The 27,401-nt window shown below is 36.3% G+C and overlaps 1 protein-coding gene across 1 annotated transcript; it reads right to left on the bottom strand.

The window, feature by feature from the left end:
* Positions 1–5,350: 5,350 nt before the first annotated feature.
* LOC140137461 (uncharacterized) lies at positions 5,351–21,826 on the bottom strand. The gene is made up of 3 exons (XM_072159157.1): positions 21,138–21,826; positions 11,047–12,028; positions 5,351–6,053 (listed from the first exon to the last, which is right to left on the bottom strand). Exons 1-3 carry the CDS (start codon positions 21,793–21,795, stop codon positions 5,783–5,785), a joined length of 1,911 nt encoding a protein of 636 aa, XP_072015258.1. The 5' UTR covers positions 21,796–21,826; the 3' UTR covers positions 5,351–5,782.
* Between the last annotated feature and the right edge of the window lie 5,575 nt (positions 21,827–27,401).

Genomic DNA, 27,401 nt, shown 5'->3' with positions numbered 1-27,401 from the left:
AATAATAAATAATAAATTCCAATAGGCCTACAACACTGTCCATCAGACATTATGGTAAACCTGCCGAAATCCCGGGATTTCGGCAGTCCCGTAATTCGGGATTTCGGCAACAAATTTCTGCCGAAATCCCAAGATTTCGCCGCAACAACAGATGACAGCACTTTTGTGTGATGGGAATATTCTAATGCATAATTCATGAATTTGAAAGACCATGGGCTGGCAGTGGCGCCACTTGCTAAGTGTTTCTAGAATTCCTATAGAATAAATTTTAATGGTAATTTATTGCAAAATGCTAAGGAAGTGTGGTTATACCTTTTTGAAATTTCTGTATGGCGCAGAGGAGTGCGAACTTGCTACCGCTCTCAATATTGGGCGGAAATTAGAGTACTTGTCTGAATATAAATTTTTCACGCATATAGGACAATCGGCCTACATGCCGCGCAATAGTGCGGCTTTTTAGGTGTCAATTAGAAAACATACTGCCTCTCGGAGGCAGAAAAATACTCCTTAAAGATTGGGAACATTCATTTTTTGCAATTTAAAACAACTTGAAAGTGTTAATACTCCAAATGGAATGGAGCGAAAGATTATCAAAAGAAAGCTTGTACCTGAGAGAGCTGTACAACAATACCAGCAACGCCAACAGTAGCGTGGATTGGTTTAAAGACGCATCGTCGAAAGTCGAAAGATATACAGCGAATATATCTGATATATACACAGATATACGTTAAATTAACCTATTAAAACTTGAAGGACGTGTTCCATATAATTGATTCCTACAAATATTTCTTGCTGCAAGGACCATTGACTTTATTGAGCTTGGGACATTCTTGTACAGTAGCTCGCATCGCCGCAGATACGCAACTACGCATGCATGTACAAAATGTACTTTGCATGCAGAAGCTGTTTGGCTGATTCCAATTAGATGTAATTAAGGGGGTACTACACCCGGGACAACACCCCTCGATAAATTTGTGTCTATTTTTGCATTTTTCTCAAAAACTAATCACACACTGGTAGTTCAAGTTCAAGTTCAAGTTCAAGTTTATTTGTTTTCATCTCAATTCACAAAAGTTATACAATTGGAAATGCAAGATAAGAAATACTTAATGATAATTACTTATAGAAATACAATATAAGAACATGAGAAGTGAAGAGATGTGGATGCCGCAAAGACGCAGAGCGTGAAGCTTGTGGCACCCAATCTGAACAAGATGGAAATTTAACTTACGCTACAATATTAATATGTACTACAATGATGAAATCATGTGGCCGAAATAAGAATAAATGAAATTTAATTGAACGGAATCATTAAATCAGATAATCAAAAATACAATAATTAAAAAATATATAATAAATCACATGTTTTGACACAAAGCTGAATGAAAGGAGAAGCGTATGATTCCTTCACATAAGGATAATTTGGACAATATCGGAATCAAATATATTGTGCCAAATAAATTAATGGAGTATGGACAGACTGAACAATACAAGACAGGACAGGACGGGACAGACCCAAGAGAGATGGAAAGTTTGAAAATACCCTTAATCAGTTGTGGTATAAGATTCGATTAAATAATCTTTAAGTCTATGTTTGAAAATAGCCAATGTTGGAGACATGTTTCAATGATTGGTCGAGGGAGTTCCAGAGCCGGGCACCCTGAATCCGAAGGATATTTTCAGCCAGCCTGGTATTGGTAAGGCTTACATGAAGGTCATTCGAAAAACGGGTGTCATGGGTGTGGATGTCTTTGTTGGTTATAAAATAGTCTGGGTCAGTAGTATGAGATGGTAGTTGGTCATGAAGGTACTTGAACATAAATTGGGCAGTTTGGAAAATGTAGAGGTCTTGGATTTTAAGCGTCCTGAGAGACTTGAATAAGGGGTCGGTGTGGGCGAGCCAAACTGAATAGGTACATGTTCTGATAATTTTCTTCTGCATCAAAAAAAGTGTATGGAGATGGGAATTGTTTTTGTCTGCCCAGATCATGGCACAGTAATTAAGATAGGGGAAAACAAGAGTATTGTAGAGAGTGATCAAAGAATCAGGTGGGAGAAAGGGTCTAACCTTCCTAATGATACCATTGTATTTCGAGACAATTTTGTAACACGGATGTGTGTGATTTCCACGACAGGTCGTCGTCTATTAGAATGCCAAGAAATTTAGTTACATTAACTTGTTCAATTAATTTATCATCAATGCAAATTTTAATAGTTGACGGGGGAAAGCGGGTATGTTTATTTTTAAATAACATGAAATTAGTTTTTTAATATTTAGAGAAAGTTTGTTTAGTTTAAACCAGTCAGATATAACATTAAGTTCTTTATTCAGCTTAGACTCCAGTAATTTTTGGTCTTTATCCGAATAAATTATATTAGTATCGTCTGCAAACATGATAAAAAGGAGATTTGGAGCGCATTTAGGGAGGTCATTAATATACAATAAAAAGAGTAGGGGGCCTAAGATCGAACCTTGGGGAACCCCGCACTCAATTGGTAAGGTGGAAGAGCGATGTTGATTAAAAACAACAAACTGCTTCCTATCATTCAGGTAATTTTGAATCCAAAGATTGGCAATTCCCCTAATACCATAATTATCAAGCTTGTTAATAAGAATTTGGTGATTTAACGTGTCAAATGCTTTGCTTAAGTCTAAGAAAATTCCTACCGTGCAAAGCTTTTTGTCGAGAGATGTGACAATTTTATCATATAATTTATTAATGGCCATATAGGTTGAAAGTTTTGGCCTAAAGCCAAATTGGTCACTGGTAAGAATGTCATGTTTCTCGACAAAGTTAATGATCCTTTTGTAAATCAATTTCTCAAGAATTTTTGACAACGCAGGTAGAATGGAGATTGGCCTGTAGTTATTAAATAAATATTTGTCGCCGGATTTAAAAATAGGGATTACTTTGGCAGTTTTAAAAATTGATGGAACAATGCCAGTGGATATGGAGCTATTGAAAATATGAACAATAGGACCGACAATTTTAGGCATGATTTGTTTCAGGAGGTTTGAACTTATGCCGTCAACGCCACAACTGGTGCTAGATTTGAGAGATGAAGAAATATCTAGCACTTCCTCTTCCGTGGTGGGGGATAGGAAGATACTGTGATTTAGTGAATTTGGATTGCTGAATTTGGTGTTATTGGGCGGAGGTATTTTTGCAGCAAGGGACGGACCAATGTTGGTGAAGAAGTCATTGAGTTTATTCGCAATTTGGACAGGGTCTTTGATTTCTGAACCATCACTGTCAATGAAATGAGAAGGTGGCTTGAAGGATTTATTCCTGCCAAGAATGTGGTTAAGGGTTTGCCACGTCTTCTTCATGTTGTTTTTGTGCGCATCGAGCTCAGCAGTGATATGATTTTTTTTGGAGACTCTAAGGAGATGATTGAGTGTATTACGGTATTTAGTATATTTAAGTTTATTGTCGTGGCTGGGATTTGATCGGTATTTCCTGAAAAGTTTATCTTTAGTGATTATTGAATTAATTAGTCCTATGGTTATCCAGGGTTTCTTAGGTGTTTTACGTTTGGATTGCTTTATTGATTTGATAGGGCAGTGGATGTTATATATTTGAGATAACCTGTCGTGGAATTCATTAAATGCGGTTTCCGGATTGTCATCCTTGTAGACACTATCCCAGTTGGTAAGCGACAGACCGTGGAGGAATCCCTTGATGTTATTGGGTTTTAATTGACGCGTTTGTCGCGTTTGGAAATCTGAGCTGGGCCGTGTTGCGTTACTAGAATTGATATTGCGATTTTTTAATGAAAAGATTGGAAAATGGTCCGAGATATCGGTAACTAGCACGCCAGAATCAATGCGACCCGAAGGATCATTAGTGATGATGTTATCAATGATCGTTGCAGAAGTTTCGGTAACACGGGTAGGCCTATCAATGGTTGGAAAAAAGCCATGTGAGAAAATCAGATTAATGAAATCGCTGACATAAGATTTGGTTTCAAATTTAAGCAAGTCAATATTGTAATCTCCCATGATGTAACAGGGCTTGCTTTCATTATTAACTGTATCAAGAACGCGTGAAAGCTCGGTATAAAAAGAGTCCAGGATGACCGCATCAGGACGATAGATAATGCCAACGATTGTGTTTCTTTCGAGAGAGGGGTTTTTGGAATTGTTTATCTCAATGAAAACAGAGTAGCAATCTGGGCAGTCGATGTTGAGGTCAGGTCTAATTGTATAGTCAATATCGGGATCAATAAAAAGGGATGCCCCGCCGCCGTTACGGCCATGACGAATAGAGTTTATAACACTATATCCTTCACCGACGTCAACTAAATTAGAATCATCGTCAGACCTGAACCAGGATTCAGAAAAGCCGTAAATGTGAAATTTGTGATTGATAGCGGAAAGATAATTGGTGATGTCGTTAGAGTGTTTATTCAAGCTGCGAATATTATGATGAAATAAGGAAAGCTCAGGGTAACTGTTGCGCGCGGTTTTTAGTTTGTCATTGAGATCGTCACAAAGGTAGTAGCTACAATGGGGGCTTTGAATAGAGTCAATATTACAGTCATCATCAGAGGTCGTGGTATGAGGGTTGAGGGTACTATTGAATTTAAATGGGTCAAATCTGGGTCCGTTAGACAAATTGAACATAAAAACACAAAACAGATAATAACACAAGTATAACTTTGTATAACAAAGTTATACAAAGTTAAGTAAAATTACAATTGAGCACATCAATGTGTATCAAATACACGATGGAATAGCGATTGCTCAAAGATCTTAAATAAACTACAAAAATTAAACTTACAACTTAACTTACAACTGAGAATGATTTTACAAACTTACTATTTAAAGCAAGAATAAACAAGCACTGCTTGTGGAGCATAAATGCCTGGAATGATGGAAAGTAATTTTGCAAAATTTGATAAAAGGGACCAAGTATAACTGGATGTTTAAAGAGTTGAATATCCAGGTAGTGGAAACAAATAATAATATAACAGCAAAATATAACACAGTGCGGAGGGAAATCAGGGATGCAGATAAATATGAAAGGAGAGCAATAAAACCAAGAGGCCTAATGCATGAAAAATCAAATAAAAAGCAACCCTGATAAATCACCACAGCACTGATTATAACTACATCATGTTATGAAGACCAAGGCAAATATAACATAAATATATCTTAAATATAAATTAATCACGACAGAGCATATAATTCCAAAAGCTAACTGGCATAAAATATAATTAACATATTATTAACATGTTATATATATTATTGGGGCAAGGAATCCAATTACTACACTGGAATTTCAGTGACCCAAGGCAAGCGGTTCGTTATTTATGATACGAAATAATGTACTGATAGGATGCACCTCATTTCCTATCACATATACGGGAACGCTTGTCTTGAGTCACTGAAATTTCAGTGTAGTAATTGGATTCCTTGCCCCAATAATATACGTAACTTTTCTTACCAATGTTTTATTATTTTTTGAGAAAAATGCAAAAATAGTCACAAATTTACCACAGGGGTGTAGTACCCCTTAAGTTTGGACACGTGTATTACAAATATGCCAAAAAATCTGGTTTGAAAAAATTTAACCAAATTAATTATAAAAGTACATCATCGTAGAGGGTGTATCAAAATGATTGATACCCATTAGCTTTGTCGTCTGATGAAATGTTGGCTTCTACAACATTCCACATTAGATCATCTTGAAATAACTACAATTTATAGTTTCATGATATTTTGTTACATAAACCTGCAAATAAGGTGGACATTATACTGCATTTTGGTGGGGCAGTCTTATTCATTTTCACTGAATATTGATGGGCACCAATACACCCTGTCCGGTCTGTCCTCCAACCAGAGCTGCTCCAAGTTCAACACTGACTCATTTCTCCCAGATAATGGTTTTGGTGGAGGTGGTGGTGTGTTATCAAACCTCACAACTGACTTTGTATAGGATGATGAATACCTATTGATGTAACTCTCCGTATTTATGTAATCCTTGTACTCTCTACGACTTCCATCACTTCCATCAGATGACGATGGATGGCCATTATCTGAAGGAGAGCTGACAAGATAAACAAAATAAAACAATATGGCTTTAAAATAAAAAAGAATAGTCATAATGAATTAACATTACAAAAGTCTACATTGACATAAATGTAGAGATGCAAATTAAAATACAACAAAACCATTTCAAACTTTTTAAGGGATCTAAAATGAGCGTTTATTGCGTTTCGACAGTATTTTTTGTGGGACATGAGAGCACCTCAGACCTATCGAATTGCATTCTGAATACGAAGCATGTCTTTCTGATATCAAATAATTTTCATTTTTGAAAATCACAATATAATACAAATTTTATGACAAATTATAAAAATTTGATATTTTTCAAATTTTTGATATATAACAGTTACTCGAAGTAAATTATATAAATCTAATGACATATTTTAAAGTGTATGTAGCAGGGGAAAAAGCCGACGGTCAATTGAAAATTTTGACCTTTCATATTGAAGATATGGATTTTTTCCCAAAAAGACCTAATTTTTTTTGGTGTTTTGGGAAAAAAATCCATATCTTCAATACGAAAGGTCAAAATTTTCAATTGATCGTCGGCTTTTCATCCCACCTACATACACTTTAAGTAGGGATGACCAATGAACCATCAACTTGATTAGAACACTCCCATAGACATGCAGGGAGCTCAACTGTGCACTGCTTACACAGACATTTCTAAATTGATCTCATTCTTTTATTTTTCAATATTTTTCTGTAAAAATTGGTGAAGTTAATGCCAATTATATTTTGTAACTATTGTAAATTACAGCAACATAACTTATTTAATTTTCCTGTAAGTACGAGTCAAAATTGGTCCATCGCCACAGTGCGCTTAATTGCCAGTGGCTGAGTTCAGCACTGCTCAAGAATGGCACAAAATATTCATGTCAATAATTTCAGGTGAAAAACGTGGCCTACTGAGCTGAAATTTGGCACAGAGTTGCCAGTAATACCTCTATCATACCCTCTGTAAAAAGGTTAAAATATTGAACAAGTAGATCTTGAGTTACAAATTAAATCACCAGCTTCCCGTTGGAATTTCCATACTCCTTTCGAATCATGCTAAGAAGACACCTTTCTGAACATAAATGTGAAGTTTCGTGCTCATTTGATGTATTTTTCACCTGATTTCAACCCTAAACGTTTTCTTATATTTAGGCCCATACCATCTACAACTTGTTGCTGGCTATACCTTGTTTAGAACTTTCAAAAGAAGTACCTGAATGTGCAACCATAACTGTTTCAAAATAGCCCGCGAAAGTCATGCAGGTAACTCCGAGGTCATGTATTGAATTGTTTTGAATGAGGAATACTACGGGAACCAGCCCCTTTTGTTAGAAGTCACACATGAGCATGATGAGTGAAGTGGATAACCTCTATTGTTGTGAATGAGTCAATGACCTTCAATGACACTTAAGATTTAATTTGCATACACCAACTAATTGGTCATATTAAACCCAATAACATCGACATTTTTGGTTGTGAAAAAAAAGAGTTTACCTGGACTTAGTGCAATTTTGATTTTGTGCCATATCGGCCATCTTGGATGATTTTTGGCAAATGTTCGCTAAATGCATGATTTCAATGCCTCAGTTTGAAAAAATAATTTATGCCATTGACTAGTAAAGTGCCATTTCATAAGAAACCCCTTTGATACTTTCACAATATGCTTGTTTCATGTTTGGATATATGTTAAAATAAAGAAATATATAAAGGTAAATATATGCTTATGCAAATTTTGCTCCCAATTGATATTTTTGGACCTTGTCATTTTATTTCGTTCCAATAACCGGCCAGAATGGGAAACTTTGAAAATTCATAATTCGAAAAGTTTTTGACCGATTTTGACCATTTAACCACCAAAATACTTCTATTGATGAGTTCTATCCTGAAAACAATCTTTTGTAGCAATAGGGGCAACATGAAATTTTTGATGGTTATCCCTACTTTAAGTATAAATCATCAGATTTATAAAGTTTACTTCAAGTACTGTTAAATATCAAAATATCAATTTTAATGATTTGCCATAAATGTGTATTAAATTGCGAATTTCAAAAAATCACAATTATATGATATCAGAATGACATTCTTCGTATTCAGAATGCAATTCGATATGTCTGATGTGCTCTAATGTCCCACAATAAATACTGTTCATACCCCAGCCCTTAAGAAAAGGCCACAGAAAATTCCAAGGTAAGTTTTAGAAAATGTGATCAAAAGTAGTATTTTATTTTTGTATTATTTTCTTTATATTTAAGGTAGAGAATATCTCAAGTAGAGAAAAGGGGATATAAGTCAGGCCTTGCTTCTTTTTTTTTGGCCTTTTGGTATATCAATGATCCCTTTTTCTAGGCCAGTTTTGGAATATGGATAGGTCCTTTTTTCCAAATTTTCTATTTTCCTTGTTTTCTGACAAGGCCCCCTTGCCTTTTAGGCCTACAGGCCCCCTGCCTTTTTTTTTAATTTATTTTAAAAAAAATTTCTACAAGGTTCTTAAAGGAACTCCGGTAATCATAACATTATGCCTTATATGGTAGAAAAATAATTATAAAGCACGAATCATATGAGTTTTTTTTTTAAACAAACTCATATTGACCATAAAAACGAATAAAAACAGTCGGCTCTCAATACACGATCACTGTAACACGCGATATTCAAAATTCCCGCGCCGAAATTGTCTAGTGCAATGACGTAATGGTTATTTGTGGTCAATTGTCGTAAGCCTTCATTGTATTACTGGGACGTCATTGCACCAGACAATAATATTGCCCTGGAATTTGGTAGTATCACGTGTTGAGGAAGGGCTGTTTTTATTCATTTTTATGGCCAATATGAGTTATTTTATAACTTCAAACATATAGGTTACAAGCCGTGATCAACATGTTCAAAGGTGCAGTGGTAGAATAGTGGCAACTCTATAATTGCTCTACAGCTGGTCTCAGGCCCGGTGCACTAAGCTTGGGGCTCTACCCCGAAGATATGCATTTTGACCCCAGCCAGAGGTCAAAGGTCAAGGGGCCCAAATGTAATTACATATACGGAGAATACAGTTTCTCAGCCAATAAAATATATAGCATTACATTCAAATAGAAACATACATGTGGGCCACCTGGTATGGGTCCAGGGCCGCAAATGTTAAAAATAAGGGGCATCACATTGACAAGGGTAGCTCTAAAACTACGATAGGACCAGGATCTGTGACAGGACCCATGGCGTATAGACGTATGGTACACTTTAAAGGGCATTTTCGTGATGCACAGCCTCATCCCCCCACTTTTCTCTGGCTACATAATGTTTATGTACAAAATATTTCTTGCAGATTAATTCGTTTAGCAAATATATCGTGAAATTTGAATTTCGTTCTGGTGCACCAGAACGAAATTACAACGTATTGTCTATGGAGCAGTGTAATACACATAATCATGCATAACTCGCAAACGCAATATCGGAATCAACTGAAATTTTGGGAATATGCTTTTTCGTGGATATGTACTGACAAATGTCATAAAAAGAGGATGCTAGGATCACAAAATACTCCTTATTAAAGGCCTTACCCCATAGATGTGACTTTAGTTTTTACACATTGGGTCCTTTGCTCCATGGCCCCAAATGTTAAATCAAAGTAGTTTAAAGCAAATTTAGCAGCTTCATGGTTCTGATAATCACCCACAACACTTGAGCAACATACCTTTACATGGGTACATGAGTATTATATGTCAAATATTATGGGCCACAGGACCCTTAATTATCACAGAAGACTAGCCGTTTTTTAACAATTAATACAGCGACTTCAGGACACTGCGTTGGTATACTGATAGCCTCTGAGAATAATACATTTGGCAGGGGTACTGGACATGTTGAATAGTCAAGGTCATATATTCATGCGGGCATATTGTAGGGCTCAAATCCATCATCCACCCCTGGACCCCTGCCGGACGTTGCACCTGGACCCCACCAGGGGCCCTAAAGCAGACCCCTGGAACATGAGAATAATACATTAGCAGGGGTACTGGACATGTCGAATGGTCAAGGTCATATATTCATGCGGGCATATTATAGGGCTCAAATCCAATCCGCCCCTGGACCCCTGCCGGGCGTTGCACGTGCACCCCGCACCAGGGGCCCTAAGGTGGACCCCTGGAACCCACCCGTATACCATACGGCTTCCTGCCACGGTGCTCACGATATAAAATAGTGTGCGATTGCTAATTTTTGCGCACTTCGGGCGAAATGAACCCAATGTGTATCAACTTTTGAGCTGCCTATGAAACGGAGTACGGAATTTTTTTCGCGCTAAGCGCGCAGATATCTCAGTAAAATTGTACCGAACTTATGCTCACTGTGCATTTTTTTCTACCCCCCCCGACAAAAGGAATTTAACTCATTAATATTGGGCCCCGGCTATTTTGTTGACATGGACCTTTTCTTTAAATCCGCCACTGGAGGAGTTGCAGAAACTAAGACAATCGGTGTTAAATTTTTCCAAATAATTCTTTAGGGGACTATCATTTTCTTCGGAAGGCGGGGGAGGGGCTCCCAATTTTACAAAAGTCGGCGTCAATAAAATTTCGATTCCCCACCCCCCCCCCCATTTCGGCAACAAACATTTTATGCCCCCCTCCTCCTCCTCCGATAGACCTTACCCCCTAATCAGGCTAAAATTGTATTGAAATTGCCTTTTTTGAATAAAATAAAGACTATCAGTGGTCATTTTGAGACTCACTACATTTTGGTCATCAAAAATTTTATGACCCCCCTATTTTTCTTTCAAAAAAATGTATGAACCCACCCCCCCCTCGTATATTTGGGACCCCCCCAATGATAGCCCCGTTTTGGGTAAATTGGCGTATAGAAGACATTGCTTAAATCCTCATTTTGACTGGTAATGAAAGTTGGGAAAATAATGATATCGAAAAAGTTACTTCGTTTGTTTTCTGAAAATATGTGACGGGAAACTCAAAACCAAGTGCAAAGGTCCTAATAAATTATAGCTTTTGGCTTACCTTTCAGTATAGAAGATATCACTGGGTATCTGGATTGATGCTATCTGTTGTAAGGCACGGCCATAGGTGAATCTATCAAGATCGGTTGCTTTCTCCGTATGAAGAGAGAACCGTTTAGTTAAGAACTCCTCCCATGTCCACCTGTGTCTGATGACCGTGTAAGTCTCTTTCACTACACTCAAATGACAAGCTGTAAAGAGTGTATCAATGTCCAGCTGAGTGAAGAGATCATGAAACGAACTTTCACTCTCCAAAATTGATTCCTTCCCATGAGTGGATGGCAATGCCCAATGCCATACGTCCATGTAAGGGGCCAAATCAGAGTGGCTACTAGTGAGGATATTGATGTTTAGTTGTGTTGATGGTTGATCATAGATAGCGAAGTCATATATGGCATTGAAGTACAGAAGTGGGAACAGATAGTACGCCGGCGGATAAGCATCATCATCATCATCATCAGCCATTGGCGACCAACTAAAGTGTGAAGGACTCTCCAAAGTGACACCATACTGATGCTGATACCAATGCTCAATTTGATCATCTCCATAATCAAACTCTGAAGGAAAGCTGATGTACTTGATGCCTTTCTGATCTGCATATTGTAGCACTCTATGTATTGCTGACCTGATTCTAGGAAACTTTCCTGGCTCATCATCAATGGTGATTTCAAACAGGCTTTGGTTCCCTGCTGTCTTGATAGAGATGTCATCAGTCAGAGGTGATGCCTCAATTTCTGAGAACCTTCGGGGGTGGTATAGTACTTTGTTGTCACTATGGTTCGTTTTATTTGCATGTCGGAAGTCTACAAATGCAACATTAACATTCTGATGGGCATGGTGGTGGTGTCCAGTTGTTTGCACATGAAGATGGACTTGGCCCAATGTGGCATGAATTTCTCTTGCAAATCTTGCTGGATAGAAATGTGTCAGTTGCCGATGGGAAGATATGCGTACTGACAGCGGTTGAACATCTTGCTGTACATCTAAATAATGAAGGAAATTAATTATCATTACAAATCTAGTGTAACCTTAATGTTTGGATTAAATAATTATGCAATCAATTAATTAGTAAGTTAATTAATTAATGTTTATTTAGGTTATTAACTGGGCAAAATAATTGTTTGTCTTTGTCTCAGAAATATTTAGCAAAAAAGTGTGCCATTCTATTAATAATATTGCTCTACACTGCAAAAACAAGTGTTAATAGATTAACACTATTTGAATAACACTTTTTAAACACGTTAAACCGTTAATGTGTTAAAATATTAACACTCGTGTTAAAATATTTTAATATTTTGTGTGCTAAAATGTTAACACTTTCACACGTTTATTAACACATTAACACCAATGATTAAATGAGGATGTTCATTTTAAACGAAAACATGTTAACAACACTCTCCAAACACAAGTGGTAATAGATTAACACTATTTGAGTAACACTTTTTATACACGTTAAACCGTTAATGTGTTCAATATTAACATATGTGTTTATATTTTAACACAGAATTGTTAATATTTTTGTGATAAAAAGTATGTGCTGCACTGTATTATATTTGCATTACGTTTGGGTTTTGGAAAGAACCTTCTGTTAAATCATGCATGACTCAATTACAAATCTCTAAATCCCTTTCTTCTTATCTATTGATATTTTGAATAGTGTTTATCTTTCCCTAATAGATTATGATACTAAATGAACAATCAGCTTGGACAGTTCGCACTAGTTCTCATAGGACAATAAAGCTAGCACCCTGATCGATTCTTCCTGCATATCAATATATGCTTCATTTACATTACATTACAGAGATCGGACACTAATCCCAACCATAACAAAGCATGTAAACAATGATCACCTATATTACAGGTGATATTACAGGTCTATATAATACAGGATTAGATTAGTAAACTATGATCTATTTGCAAGTATTATTTTGATTGAGCAGGAAAGATGTGATACTATTTTTTTATAGTAGTCTAGTTGCCGGCGTCAGGTATACATAGAATGGTTTTTCTGCCTCCGCAGGAGGTAGTATGCTTTGAAATTTACACCTAAAATGCCGCACATTGCGCGGCATGTAGGCCGATTGTACAAATTTATATTCTGACAAGTACTCTAATTTCCGCCCAATATCGAGAGCCCAATATATATCCCCACCTCTTTGCGCCATACATAAATTCGCCTATCGCCATTTCCGAATGTTCAAAAAGGTAATCACGCTTCCTCAGCATGTGCAATAAATTAGCATTAAAATTAATCTTATTCTATAGGGATTCTAGAAACGCCTAGCACGTGGCGCCAATGGCGTGGGTCTATCAAGTTAATGAATTATGCATTAGAATATTTTCAAACTCATATGTTGTATAATTGAAGACCGAATTAAAAAGACTAGCTTGCGTATGCCGTCCTGTAAACCAGACCAAAAATGCCATACTGCGCAGGTCAGCAACCAATCACGGCGCGCCTTTGTCATGACGTCAGACGCAAACTAGTCTTTTTTAATTCGGTCTTTAATTATAGGTTGTAGCCTCAGCGCTCATCAGCAGCCACACCACCTCAATGCCTTCGGTGTGATCAGCAGCTTTATCGTTGAAGACAAGTTGGAAAACCGTTATGCTGTGGCAATGGGAATACACCTCAAACAAGGTTTAATTTCATGATTACATGAAACCTGATTATTAATGCAAAAACTTTGGCTGGAGAAGTTGAAGCTGACGTTCATGGCGACACTTTGGATGTGATAATTTGACATCATGGATTGTTTTGTGCAAATTGGAGGTATTTTTGTGCCACGGCGAGTCAGCAGACCGACTGGCATGCATGCTAGGCTCGACTAGGCCACAATCATGATCCGATGCATTTGAACTGCAATGTATGGTATGATACGCCTAGCCGCGCCTATGGCCGGCTTCATTGCTGCCCGGGCATTGCTGTTCAAATACATGTACTAAAGTATTGCAATTTTATTGCGTTGATATAATTCGGAATAATTCGTTTTAAAGTATTTGCTTCCCCAATTCCCATGCGTGGTTGTGTTTTATGTTCTACTGAGTACTGTTGCAATATTTTTGCATGCATACCCATGACCGTTTCAAGACTTTGACTGAGAAATTTGCTTTTTGTTTGTTAATAAAAAAATCAAAAATAAAATGCAAGAATCATCTTTCCCCACACAATACTTCTTACAAACAAGGTGTTGATATTGGCCCTTTCGATGCAAGACAAAGCACAAATGAAGGAAACAAAACAAAACAATGTTTTTTATTTTTTATTCAATTACACATACAAAAGAGTAATGACCTATAAAAGACCCCCTAAATATAATAATATTAATATTATTTTAGTCCTGAATACAAAATATAATAAACAAGCATTAAAAAATTCTGAAACGTTACAATCGTAATTTTCAGTCAAAAATCCACGAGAAATGACTCTTGATAGGGGCCTACAACTTAGGCATATATGCATTTAAAAAACAGAAACGGCTGCCTGCATCTGGAACTCTTCATATCTGAAAGTTTGAAGGTCTTATTTCATACATCAGAATTATCTGCAAGATTGCAAGATGGCTTTAGGTGACCATGGCCCTATTGGCTAATGCACAAATTTAGATTTTCTTTCTATTTAAATAATATGTTAAAGCTTATGCCCTGTAGATTACATTCGGTTCTTGAGATATGGCCTGTCAAAATGGTGCGAACCCAAAACAAAAAATTGGCAACAACTTTCTTTTTATTTTCTATATTTTTGACAAGTCCAGTTGCCAGATGATTTTCTAATTACATGTATGAATTATGCAAAGTAAAGATTTCAGATACAATTCCGAATTTGTAATATGTTGTCAAAAACAACATTTTGAAAGTATTTGACGACGGAAAAAAAATTCAACGACGGAAACGTTTACAATATAATCACAAAGTTGAAAAAAATAGGCAATTTTGCTGCACAGCAGTCTCATGTTGTTCCGCCTTTGCATTCAAATGTATAGAAATGCGAGAAGAAATTCTTCAATTAAATTCTAAAATTAAATTACTGACCCTAATTGAAGGATTCCGGACCCTATAGGAACTTTTTGGGAGGGAAGATTTTTCACCTAAGCCCCTCGTCGATCGTATCTCCCGGCCGGCAGCGCAACGCCTTAACTGTAAACCAGACCAAAAATGCCATACTGCGCAGGTCAGCAACCAATCACGGCGCGCCTTTGTCATGACGTCAGACGCAAACTAGTCTTTTTTTAATTCGGTCTTTAATTATAGGTTGTAGCCTCAGCGCTCATCAGCAGCCACACCACCTCAATGCCTTCGGTGTGATCAGCAGCTTTATCGTTGAAGACAAGTTGGAAAACCGTTATGCTGTGGCAATGGGAATACACCTCAAACAAGGTTTAATTTCATGATTACATGAAACCTGATTATTAATGCAAAAACTTTGGCTGGAGAAGTTGAAGCTGACGTTCATGGCGACACTTTGGATGTGATAATTTGACATCATGGATTGTTTTGTGCAAAATTGAGGTATTTTTGTGCCACGGCGAGTCAGCAGACCGACTGGCATGCATGCTAGGCTCGACTAGGCCACAATCATGATCCGATGCATTTGAACTGCAATGTATGGTATGATACGCCTAGCCGCGCCTATGGCCGGCTTCATTGCTGCCCGGCATTGCTGTTCAAATACATGTACTAAAGTATTGCAATTTTATTGCGTTGATATAATTCGGAATAATTCGTTTTAAAGTATTTGCTTCCCCAATTCCCATGCGTGGTTGTGTTTTATGTTCTACTGAGTACTGTTGCAATATTTTTGCATGCATACCCATGACCGTTTCAAGACTTTGACTGAGAAATTTGCTTTTTGTTTGTTAAGATAAAAATCAAAAATAAAATGCAAGAATCATCTTTCCCCACACAATACTTCTTACAAACAAGGTGTTGATATTGGCCCTTTCGATGCAAGACAAAGCACAAATGAAGGAAACAAAACAAAACAATGTTTTTTATTTTTATTCAATTACACATACAAAAGAGTAATGACCTATAAAAAGACCCCCCTAAATATAATAATATTAATATTATTTTAGTCCTGAATACAAAATATAATAAACAAGCATTAAAAAATTCTGAAACGTTACAATCGTAATTTTCAGTCAAAAAATCCACGAGAAATGACTCTTGATAGGGGCCTACAACTTAGGCATATATGCATTTAAAAAACAGAAACGGCTGCCTGCATCTGGAACTCTTCATATCTGAAAGTTTGAAGGTCTTATTTCATACATCAGAATTATCTGCAAGATTGCAAGATGGCTTTAGGTGACCATGGCCCTATTGGCTAATGCACAAATTTAGATTTTCTTTCTATTTAAATAATATGTTAAAGCTTATGCCCTGTAGATTACATTCGGTTCTTGAGATATGGCCTGTCAAAATGGTGCGAACCCAAAACAAAAAATTGGCAACAACTTTCTTTTTATTTTCTATATTTTTGACAAGTCCAGTTGCCAGATGATTTTCTAATTACATGTATGAATTATGCAAAGTAAAGATTTCAGATACAATTAAAAGAGCTATAGTAGGCCTACTGAGGCATGGTACATGGGTAGAACACACACTGTAGACCTACTACAAAATTACGGTTGCGTTTTGGCAAATTTCAATTTGCATAATTAATTTGGGCCACTTATTAGATTAGGGCCCTAATTAATTATGCAAATGGAAATTTGCATGGAAAAAAGGCATTCATGGGTTTTATATCTTATTTTGTAGCCGATCTGAACATTCTACTTTGTACAATTCTTGCATATATAATTAGAAAATAAGGCCTACCTGACATCATTGCATATCAAAAATAAAAGAAATTTGTTGCCAACTTCTTGGTTTCGCGCCATTTTGACAGGCCACATGATATATTTTGGTAACCGAATATCCGATTAAAATAAAATTTTCAGTCTTGTAATCAGGAGAGAATGGACTCACATATTTCAATCAGACAAAAATCTATATCCAATAGCGTTACCTTAAAGCTAGCATTATAAGTGTCTCCTTAACTAATAACAAAAGGTGCCCACTGGTATCTTGGAGGCATTGTCTTTTTTAAAGACATTTCTTGTTTTATGATGATGACATGGACGTACTGATCATTAGGCTGAGTTCACATAGAAGTATACGGTATACGGTATTCGCTATACGAAATACGCTCATTCGATCAGGCTGAGTTCATATAGGAGTGTACTATGTGAACTCAGTCTGATCGAATGAGCGTATTTCGTATAGCGAATAGCGAGTATGTCAGTTTACCCATGAAGGGTTTACCCATTTTCTTCGTCTTATCAAATGCTTGTAACTTTACTTCTTGAGGTCACATTGCATTCAATGAGGTGTCATAATGTGCAGAATTAGATAGTGCATCTATTAAAAAAATAATTTACCCACATATGGTTTGGGTTTTTAGGACGGTATACGCTGCACTAAAATCGAACACGCACGATTCCCACTATACTATACGCAGGTATACGGCCTTTTCGAATAGCTCTTATGTGACCCGGTACTATGAAATTACCTTGCTCAATTTAAGCTATACGCGTGCATCTGCAAAACGTGCATCGTATACCCGAATAGTATGCTTCTATGCGATCGTAGCCTTATGTGACCCGGTACTATGAAATTGCATTGCTCGATTTAAGCTATACGCGTGCACCTGCAAAACGTGCACCGTATACCCGAATAGTATACTTCTATGTGAACGCAGCCTTATGCATGATGCAAACTCATAGGTGTTGTGCGTTTGGCAATTTGGGAGGGGGTGGGGGTTCAAAATGACCCCATAGGATTATAAAATCAAAATTTCGAATTGCTCAAATACCTCTTTCAAATATATCAAATTATTTACATAAATAAACAAAAACAAATAAATAAATAAATAAATAAATAAATGAACGAAAAAAATTAAACAAATTTTAGCGTAGCATTAAAATCATAAATATAACCATTGCTGGAGGGAGGACTCGAACCAACGATATTGATATCAGCAGTCTGATGCTCTACCATTGACCTATGACAGCATCTAGTGATGAGGGTCCAGTTTTTAGCTTATACAGTGTTTGTCTGTAATAATGCCGCCTCGTGAAAGAAATAATTATAAAATCTCAATTTTTAATTTAAATTTATTTGATAATTTTCTAACCTATATTTTCTTTAGAGCAGGGACAAATATTTCCCCTTTTATCCAATTTGACCGCTATATAAGAATCTTCTTCTTTTATTACTGATTTAATTCCGCGATTTGTTCCATTAAGCAATATCAAAGATTAATGTCACACATCTCACAACAGATATTTAGTTGGCTTAGGGGTCTTGCACAGTGCTGTTTAACCGGGAGGTACCGAGATCGATTCCCACCTCTGCCTGCAATTTTTTTTTAAAGACTGGGAAATAATAACCTGACATTCGCCGCTGACATTCGTACTGCAGAAGCGGAGTTATAACTTGTAAAACTTTGCTCCTTCCGTAAAAGGGTACATTATTTTGGCACTACATTATTTCTCTTTTTTTCACATTGCTGGTATTAAATATCAAATGGTCATAATTGGCGGTCACTTCAAATCATCCCCAACTGAACGAGGTTCAGGAATGTCCTCTCATTGTTAATTGTTGGTTAACCCAACACTTGAGAATAAAGGACTATGAATAGGTGCAACAGGATTACCTACGGGATTATCTCAAGGATATAATTCTGTTCTCCCTCCTTTTCTTACATCTTCTCTGATATGTGCTAGTGTCAATGGTTATTGTTAAAAGGCAATAAGGTGTGTAATTGCAATATTTCCTCTGAATAGGAAAGACTCTCTACATCGAGTTATGTATGCTGGTGGTTCGCAATACTGTTATTTGTGATGCGATCAAGCAAAATCAGTCGGAACTCGGAAATATTAAATTTTCAGTTTTTTATAGGATAGTAAAAAACATTCACAAAACTGCATTCGGCAGAAAACCCCAATAAAATTGAACAACCACTTCCAAAGATATGAGTGATTTAAGAGTTTCCAAAACAATAGGAAACAAAAGGAAATATTACCTTTGTTTGGCTATATCTCAAAATCAATATTTGCGAGTTCCGACTGATTTTGCTTGATCGCATCACATTTGTGGCTGGACGCGGCGAATGAGCCGTAAACTCGGCAAACTTCATTTCGAGCTACAGGTGAAAATATATGCAAATCTCGTATTTTGGCGAAGTTGAGATTTTGCAGATTTGAAATGTTTAAGCTTTCTTAAACACATACAAAGTTTTATTTTAAAGAAATAAGTGGAAATATGAAATAATCTACATTTTCTGAGGCCCATCTGATGAATGGTCATTATGCTTCCCTAACTTTGAACGCGTTTTTCTCGGTTTCGCGTTTTGATTCATGACAACCTATAACAAGCCATAACTTCGCTTCTGATTGTCATATGAAGTTCATTGAGGTGTCATTTTAATCCCTAAAACATGCTCTTTGCAAATATGTAAAAAAGTAAAAATGACCAGAGGGGGACTTTACGGCTTATTCGAGGTGTCCAGGCACATTTAAGAGAAGGTATCTTCCAAATCCAAATCGAAATGTGGTCCACTTCTTTCCAAATTGTTCCATTTGTTTTGACAAAAGTTCCATATGGATCAATCGGATATGACCAGTGTACTTCGCTTTTCCTCCAGCTACATACACTTTAAGAATATATCGTTAGATTTATCAAATTTACTTCGAGGACTGTTATATATCAAAAATGTGAAAAATATCAAATTTTAATAATTTGTCATAAAATTTGTATTATATCGTGAATTTCGAACAATGAAAATTATTTGATATCAAAAATACATTCTTCGTATTCAGAATGCAATTCGATATGTCTGATGTGCTCTCATGTCCCACAAAAAATACTGTCGAAACGCTCAAAACGCTCATTCCAGATCCCTTAATTGAATTGCAGATTTATTACACACTTTCCAATTCCGAATTTGTAATATGTTGTCAAAAACAACATTTTGAAAGTATTTGACGACGGAAAAAAAAATTCAACGACGGAAACGTTTACAATATAATCACAAAGTTGAAAAAATAGGCAATTTTGCTGCACAGCAGTCTCATGTTGTTCCGCCTTTGCATTCAAATGTATAGAAATGCGAGAAGAAATTCTTCAATTAAATTCTAAAATTAAATTACTGACCCTAATTGAAGGATTCCGGACCCTATAGGAACTTTTTGGGAGGGAAGATTTTTCACCTAAGCCCCTCGTCGATCGTATCTCCCGGCCGGCAGCGCAACGCCTTAACCACTCGGCCATCTCGCCCTCTAACAACACTGGATATAACACTTTTTTTTATTGCGTAGTGATTTATATTGAATCTAAATAATATTTCGCTGAAGATTTTGTTACTGTCATTTTTATTTTTGACCAGGTCATTAAATCTGGTCATCCGCCAAAATTATTGGTCATCCGTAGATACTGTACTTTCCGGTTTTGGAGCGCCGCTGGACCTAGGGCTAAATGCTAGGATCATTCATGGTTGACGTAAAAAAATTGTTTGTGTTTTTAATATGCAAAGTTGTAATTATTTTGTGTTCATGTTATACTCTATTAATGATTTCAAAATGGATACAAATTAAATGCATTTTGAAATCATTAAAAGAGTATGACATGAACACAAATTATCACTTTGCACATTAAAAACACAAGCATTTAGCTCTCTAAGGCGAGGGACACTCCAAAACCGGAAAAAATTTTTTTAATGGGCGTTCGGCGGATAAACTGCAGTCAATTTATTTCTGGTCATCCGACGGCAAATCTGGGCGTCAGGACGCCCAGATTACCACAATAATTTACACAGAGTGATTTATTAGAGTGATTTGATGGGACAGGTGCCCTGTTCAATTCGCAGCAACTCAATACAGTATTGATTACATGTTTATTTGCTCCACTGCATTTACACCCACATACCTCGATCCTCTGACAGTGAATGGAATTTGTTCAGCGTGACGTCACGAGGTGTCACCAGAACCTATAATATTAAATAATACAAATTTGTAAAGCACAAAATGCAAGACTAGAAGCACTATTTACCTTCTTGGAGGACAGTGAGATTACTAGGCACGTCTCTTGGACCCTTCTTAATCAGTAGGTGTTTGTACATCTCAAACTCCTCAATCTGTCTTGCATCTGCGTATTGATAAAACCCATCATCATTTGCTAGTACTACTTGGATGAAATGAAGACACATGGGACAATCCACTCTAGTGAAATCATCAAATGATTCCAGCATAGTCTTGACTGTTTCCACTGAACTAAATATAGCCGGTATATGTGGAAATGTGATCGATCTTGAGTACTGCTTCTCCGTCATCTGAAGAGCAGTAGCAAGTGCTATCCGAAGTTTCACGCCATTCTGATTCACCAGTAGGTGTAGGATGTGCTGTAGATGTTTCAAATCCCCTGCTCCAGTTAACACAACACCTTTTGCTACATGCCTCCCTCCTCTAGTTTTAGCACGTTGATACTCGGCTTTTATACCATCTCCAGCAGCCTGTAATATCCTCAGTGAATCACCCTCTGCAATGTCTGTATCTGATCTGAAGACAGCCATAGCCTGTGTGTTTTCTTTAATGATATCACCTTGTAGAATCTGCAGATGAACATGTTGACTTGACCCTTTCTTCAAAGGTATATAGACATCAAAACTTTTGGTTCGTTTGGCAACTGATTTGCTACCGCCTGCTGCCATTTTGATTGTGTGTTTTTTATTATTATACTAGCTAGTAGCTAATACTTCCTTCTTTAAACTTGGATTTTCCCAGGGACCTGATTTTCCGCTATGAAACTTAAGATATATTTAGAGGTCAAGGCCAGTTCTTATTGTGCGCCAAATTGTTTATTGTGAGGGAACAAAAATCAATGGAGGTAATATTGAAACTAATAGTTTATACTAGGGAGCGAGAAATGTTGAGTTTGTTTCTCCTATATACACAATAATATACATGTATATATTATTATGTCGACCAGTTTATAATAATATCAAAATGTTATTCGGACCCATTTCAGCGAGGGGTCAAAACTGGCCCAGTTACATCCGATTGCATCTCCAACTTTGGAGGTGACGCGTATGTAGGGCTGTTAAGACCCCCTTTTTCAGCACCGCTGGCACCCAAAGACCCCATATTTTTATGAGCACATGCTCTGTCACCCAAAGACCCCATATTTTTCCTTTCGATCTGTCACCCAAAGACCCTTATTTCCATTTGAGCACCAACAAGTCATCTATCACTGATTTTGTTACTTCTTTGGAAATAACAAAGCCACTGTGAAGCCATTTAGAACTAGAAATTCAATTTTCGAGGCTTCTTTTGGCTCTCACCCAAAGACACCATTTTAAACAAGAAAGGTCTTTAAAAAAAGACAACGCAGCAGTGGTTGAAGGGATAGGGGTGGGTCGGACAATAACTGAATGAGGCGTTACAAACTGGATTGCAAAAAGGAATGGAAGATTAAGTTTATGTTGTTTTGGGTGGATAGGGGAAACTGAGACGCTATAGTATGTTCTACTTGAAAAACTTTATGTAGACCTTAATGATTATTTGTAATAAACAATGCAAAAAGAAGACAGGAGTGAGACAAAGTTTGAATGTTTGTTCCAGCCATGGCTTAATTCTGAATTGTCACCTAATTTGGGTGTACTTTGTCTTGGGTCCAATCTCTATCATGGAAAGTTTGCTATATCTTTCTAAATATAATGATTGTTTGTTCTAGATTTGTGTTTTAGCGTTTCATATTTGAAAGAACTAATGTTTAATTGCAACATTTCGAAACTACAAACCCAAACTGGGTGCTATGATGTACACGATTGGGCTACGAGTATGCATTTTACCAAGTTAGCAATAGGTATTTTCTTCATGTTGCCAATGCATGACTTTCTTTATTATACTCAAAAACGGATTTTATTATACATGTACTAGAAAGTTGTTTACGTGCATATAGGCTCCTTCACAGTCGGTTTCTGTTGTGTATGTTTACAACTGAGCCACCTACAGACTGGGTTGCCGGGACTACCAGACAAAGAATCTGTTTTTACTATAATTTGGCCTCCTATCAGTTTTACTGATAAGATGGCTAATTGAAAATAAACACTGATTTTGTAAACAGATAATGCTCTGTGGTTATTTATGGATGGAAACTTAGGAAATTGCTATTAATGAAATAATTAATATATTAAACATACATTTTGCTTTGTTAAAAATAAAAATCCGTTCACTATAAGGTTTTTAGGAACCATTCGGCAATAAACATTTTGAACAATTTTGCTCTATGAAAAAGGATACAATTGCACCCCTGCTGATCCGACTACTGATAAGCTGTCAACAAGCATTGACAAGTAAAGTATGACCACTAATTAAACAATAATAATGAGCATTATCTGACCATTCCCTGATCTGACCAGAGCTGGGTATAAATAGTGCAGGTACTACCAACACTAATTGATATTGGGAGTGACACTAGTCGTCGAGGGGCGGGATACCAGTAATTGGGGTAGATAGTGGCTTTGGTTTTATACATTTTTGGTACATGTAGAGCAACCGGGAATCCCTGGGATTGAGTAATCAGTCTTTTTGATTAGGCCAATGAAAGTCGATTTTGAGTTTCCCGTCACCGCCCTCACTTCATTTTCTGCGCCCCTCACTTGAATTCATTATTGTGACTATTTTTAATATACTTTTGAATCTCATTAGGGCTAAACATCCATCTTCAAGTGAGTGAGTGGTAAATAACAACACATTTTACATACGTGTTGGTCATATATTAAATGAAAGGCAGAAAAATAATGAATAATGAAAAAGTTACCTCACTTCTTTTCAGAAATTATGTGACGGGAAACTCAAAATTGACTGCTAGTGGCCTTATAATGTGATTGTAACTACCAGTAAACTATACATTGCGAATAAATATATCTAAAATTAATTACCATGCTTTTAATGGATTTTATACTAAATATTGGTAAATAGTAAAACACAGAAAAGGTAAAAGGACAGAAATTTGGAGTTTATATGAATAAAAGATTTGAGAGGAATTCGAAGGAGTTAGATTGTTATGGACATGGTGGTTAGTAAGCGGAAAATGTTGAAGGTCAGGTCAAGGTCATGCGAGGTGAATTGAGTATATATTGTCAGATTGTGGATAACAATTCTGCCCAAAATTGTTAAAGGTCATTTGAGGTCGACTAAGTATTATTGTGTTGGATTGTCAGAATGTTCAAAGTGGTGTCAAGCGCATTTGATGTCAACAGAGCATCGATAGTCTGATTTTCATAAAACGTGGTGCATGTAATCACAATTAGGCCCTAAGGGTCAAAACCATCAAGGTCATATCAAGGTTAACAGTTACTGATAATAGATAGTTGGATTGTCATGAAATTTGGTTGATATGAAATCCCTTAATTAAGCAGCAAACATTCTTAAGGTTATCTGAATATAGATTGTTGGATTGTTGTAAAACTCGGAGGATGTGATTTCAATTGAGCCGTTTGTTACAAGTACACACATTTTCCAATTCAGCTTTCGACATGAACATTTTGAGTATTTCCTACTGACATTGGTGGTATTTACCAATAAATGCCAATATTTCGCACCCGGTTAGTTGTGCCAAACATTCAAATTTACTAGCTTTCCAAGTACTTGCAATGCAAAATTATGAAACGTGATCTTCATCCATGGCGTTGTCTTTTTAAAGACATTTCTTGTTTCTTTATTAAGTTTGACATAAATATGAGTACATATATGTGTGGTATATATTTCAAAAGTGTTTAAGAAAAGAATGAATAACAAACATAATATTATGTTATGAACAAACATATGTACATGATATCAAAATGGTGATGAAAGTACTTAGTTACTTTACTGTTAAAAAAATAAATAAATGTTATTTCACAGGAACTTGTTTATTTGTTACAAGTGGACGGCATTTTTAAGACAGTTGTTACAGATAGGTGGTTAAGTACTGACATGAAAATATGAGAATAGTACTTTGACAAATTGGACATGTTGGGCATGAGCTGTATTGCACTGTTTGTTTGGCTTTTTCTAAAAATAGATAAACCATTATTTTGAAATGAAGAAATGGTAATTAAATGGCTGGATTGTCCCTGAAATGTGTCATAAAAGGCATATGTTGGTTATAAAATATTTGAAGTGAAATGGAAATGAAATTGGAAGAGATTGGCTTGAAGGTGGTACTACAGCCCCTCACATGAATGTATGATTTTTGTATCTTTTGATACAATAACAACACATTGTTTACCAAAGCTATGTTTATTATAGGTACAAGGACTTTATGGTACCTTATTTCTTAAAATATGAATAATTGAAATATCAGTGAATTGGATTTCTTGCTGAATAATATTTATAACTATTGTTACGAGTTGGTGGAAATGTTTGATATGGCAAAATATGAGAACTGGAGTTTTGGAGTTGACATTGCAAAACAAACTTTGAAATATATAAATAAGAACATAGTTTTATGTTTGAAGATAGCGTTTATGGCTGACTTGAGAAACTAGTGTGTGAAATAGACACTTTTAATACTAAATACTAATGTTTATCTATACTAAAATGTGACATACATGATGGTGCCTTATAAATAATATGTACAATAACAATAGTCTGAACATACACAAATCCTTGTGTGGGGAGATGTTGGTTTAAAGTTTGTGACTAGATTGAAGATGCAAAACTGAATTTGTTGTACTGACAAGCAATTCAATAAATGTTAGCATTTTGATGATCATAATGGGCGCAAGGTGTTTGTACAGACAATACATTACTGATAATTGAGTGGCCCAGTATAAAAACGGCCCATGGCACATTTTTTGTCATTTTGCTAAAGTTTGTGACTGACACATCTTAGATTCATAGGGAAATATAACAATGGGGTGTTTTCTTTTACTTCTAGCAATAAAAGGGGACTGTTTACAGCTTTGTAACTTCTGTGGTAGATAAACAGAAGGCAGTAGAGCACTCTCATCTGAAAAGTCTCAATTTTCACAAAAATGCTCTGGGCCGTTTTTATACTGGGCCACTCAATTGTAAATACATAGTACTTATACATCTAATAAGTATGCTAGTACAGAAAAGATTAATATAAACAACAGTTTCTGAAACAGACCTGTCAAACTACAGAATTTAGATTGATGGCATTGAGGCAACAATCTTGTTCATGTACACAAACCAGGTATTGAAAAACCATGATGCAGTCATGTCTACAGTATAATTCACCTCGACCTTTGCAGGACTTAAACCCCATTAAAAGCTATTAAACCAAGATAACACTCATTGAAACAGCTCAACTGATTAAATCGGATCTTCTCTGGCTGTGCACATGTGTCTGTTTTATATGTGCGATATAGCAATGAGCTGCTATAATACAGCTTCAGTTGGGTAACCGATTATAAAGGAAACGCAAGGAAACAATGGTATTGGACCTTTGTTCACGAAATGAGACAATGGCCTGCTTTTTGTTAACCAGCATTCTTGATAATGAGCAACATAATGATTGTTGACTTAACACGGTTTGGAAATAATTTCTTCATATTTTTGGTGTTATCTGTCGTTTACATATCCTTCCTAAAACACAAAAGTGCGACCCTTTGTCAATCACCTACAGTACCCAATTTCGGCATACTATATAAGAAACTCATCATGATGATTGCCAGAGAATAGTTTAAATGTAGCTTGTACCGTTTTTTTTTTTTTCCTTCAGAAGTGAGCGGTCCGATACCAATATTTTCGGTCAAATCTCCATTCAATTAACACGAGGAGTTGGCTAGCTATGCCTTGCCCTTACTCATATTTTACAAAAGTGCGACTATTTCTGAACATCTAACCTAGCTGTAATTTTAGGTCATGTTAGAGAAATATATTTGCTAGAAATTTGGAGAATAAGTTAAATATTGGCTGGTTATTTTTCACACAGTGATGTTAACTAGGCAAGTGCCCATTCTTCCAACATACATCATTTGTAGAGGTCACGCGTCAATGGTGAGAGCACTGTGTATTGTGTATAGGAAAACGGACAGTAACTGCAGTATGCTCATACTAAGTTGTGCAATACTAATATTATGTTATGAACAAACATATGTACATGATATCAAAATGGTGATGAAAGTACTTAGTTACTTTACTGTTAAAAAAATAAATAAATGTTATTTCACAGGAACTTGTTTATTTGTTACAAGTGGACGGCATTTTTTAAGACAGTTGTTACAGATAGGTGGTTAAGTACTGACATGAAAATATGAGAATAGTACTTTGACAAATTGGACATGTTGGGCATGAGCTGTATTGC

The sequence above is a fragment of the Amphiura filiformis genome, chromosome 2 (genome assembly GCF_039555335.1).
Source record: "Amphiura filiformis chromosome 2, Afil_fr2py, whole genome shotgun sequence".
Classification (NCBI taxonomy): domain Eukaryota; kingdom Metazoa; phylum Echinodermata; class Ophiuroidea; order Amphilepidida; family Amphiuridae; genus Amphiura; species Amphiura filiformis.
Note: the sequence above shows the minus strand (reverse complement) of the source record. Positions and strands in the feature narration are given on the sequence as shown.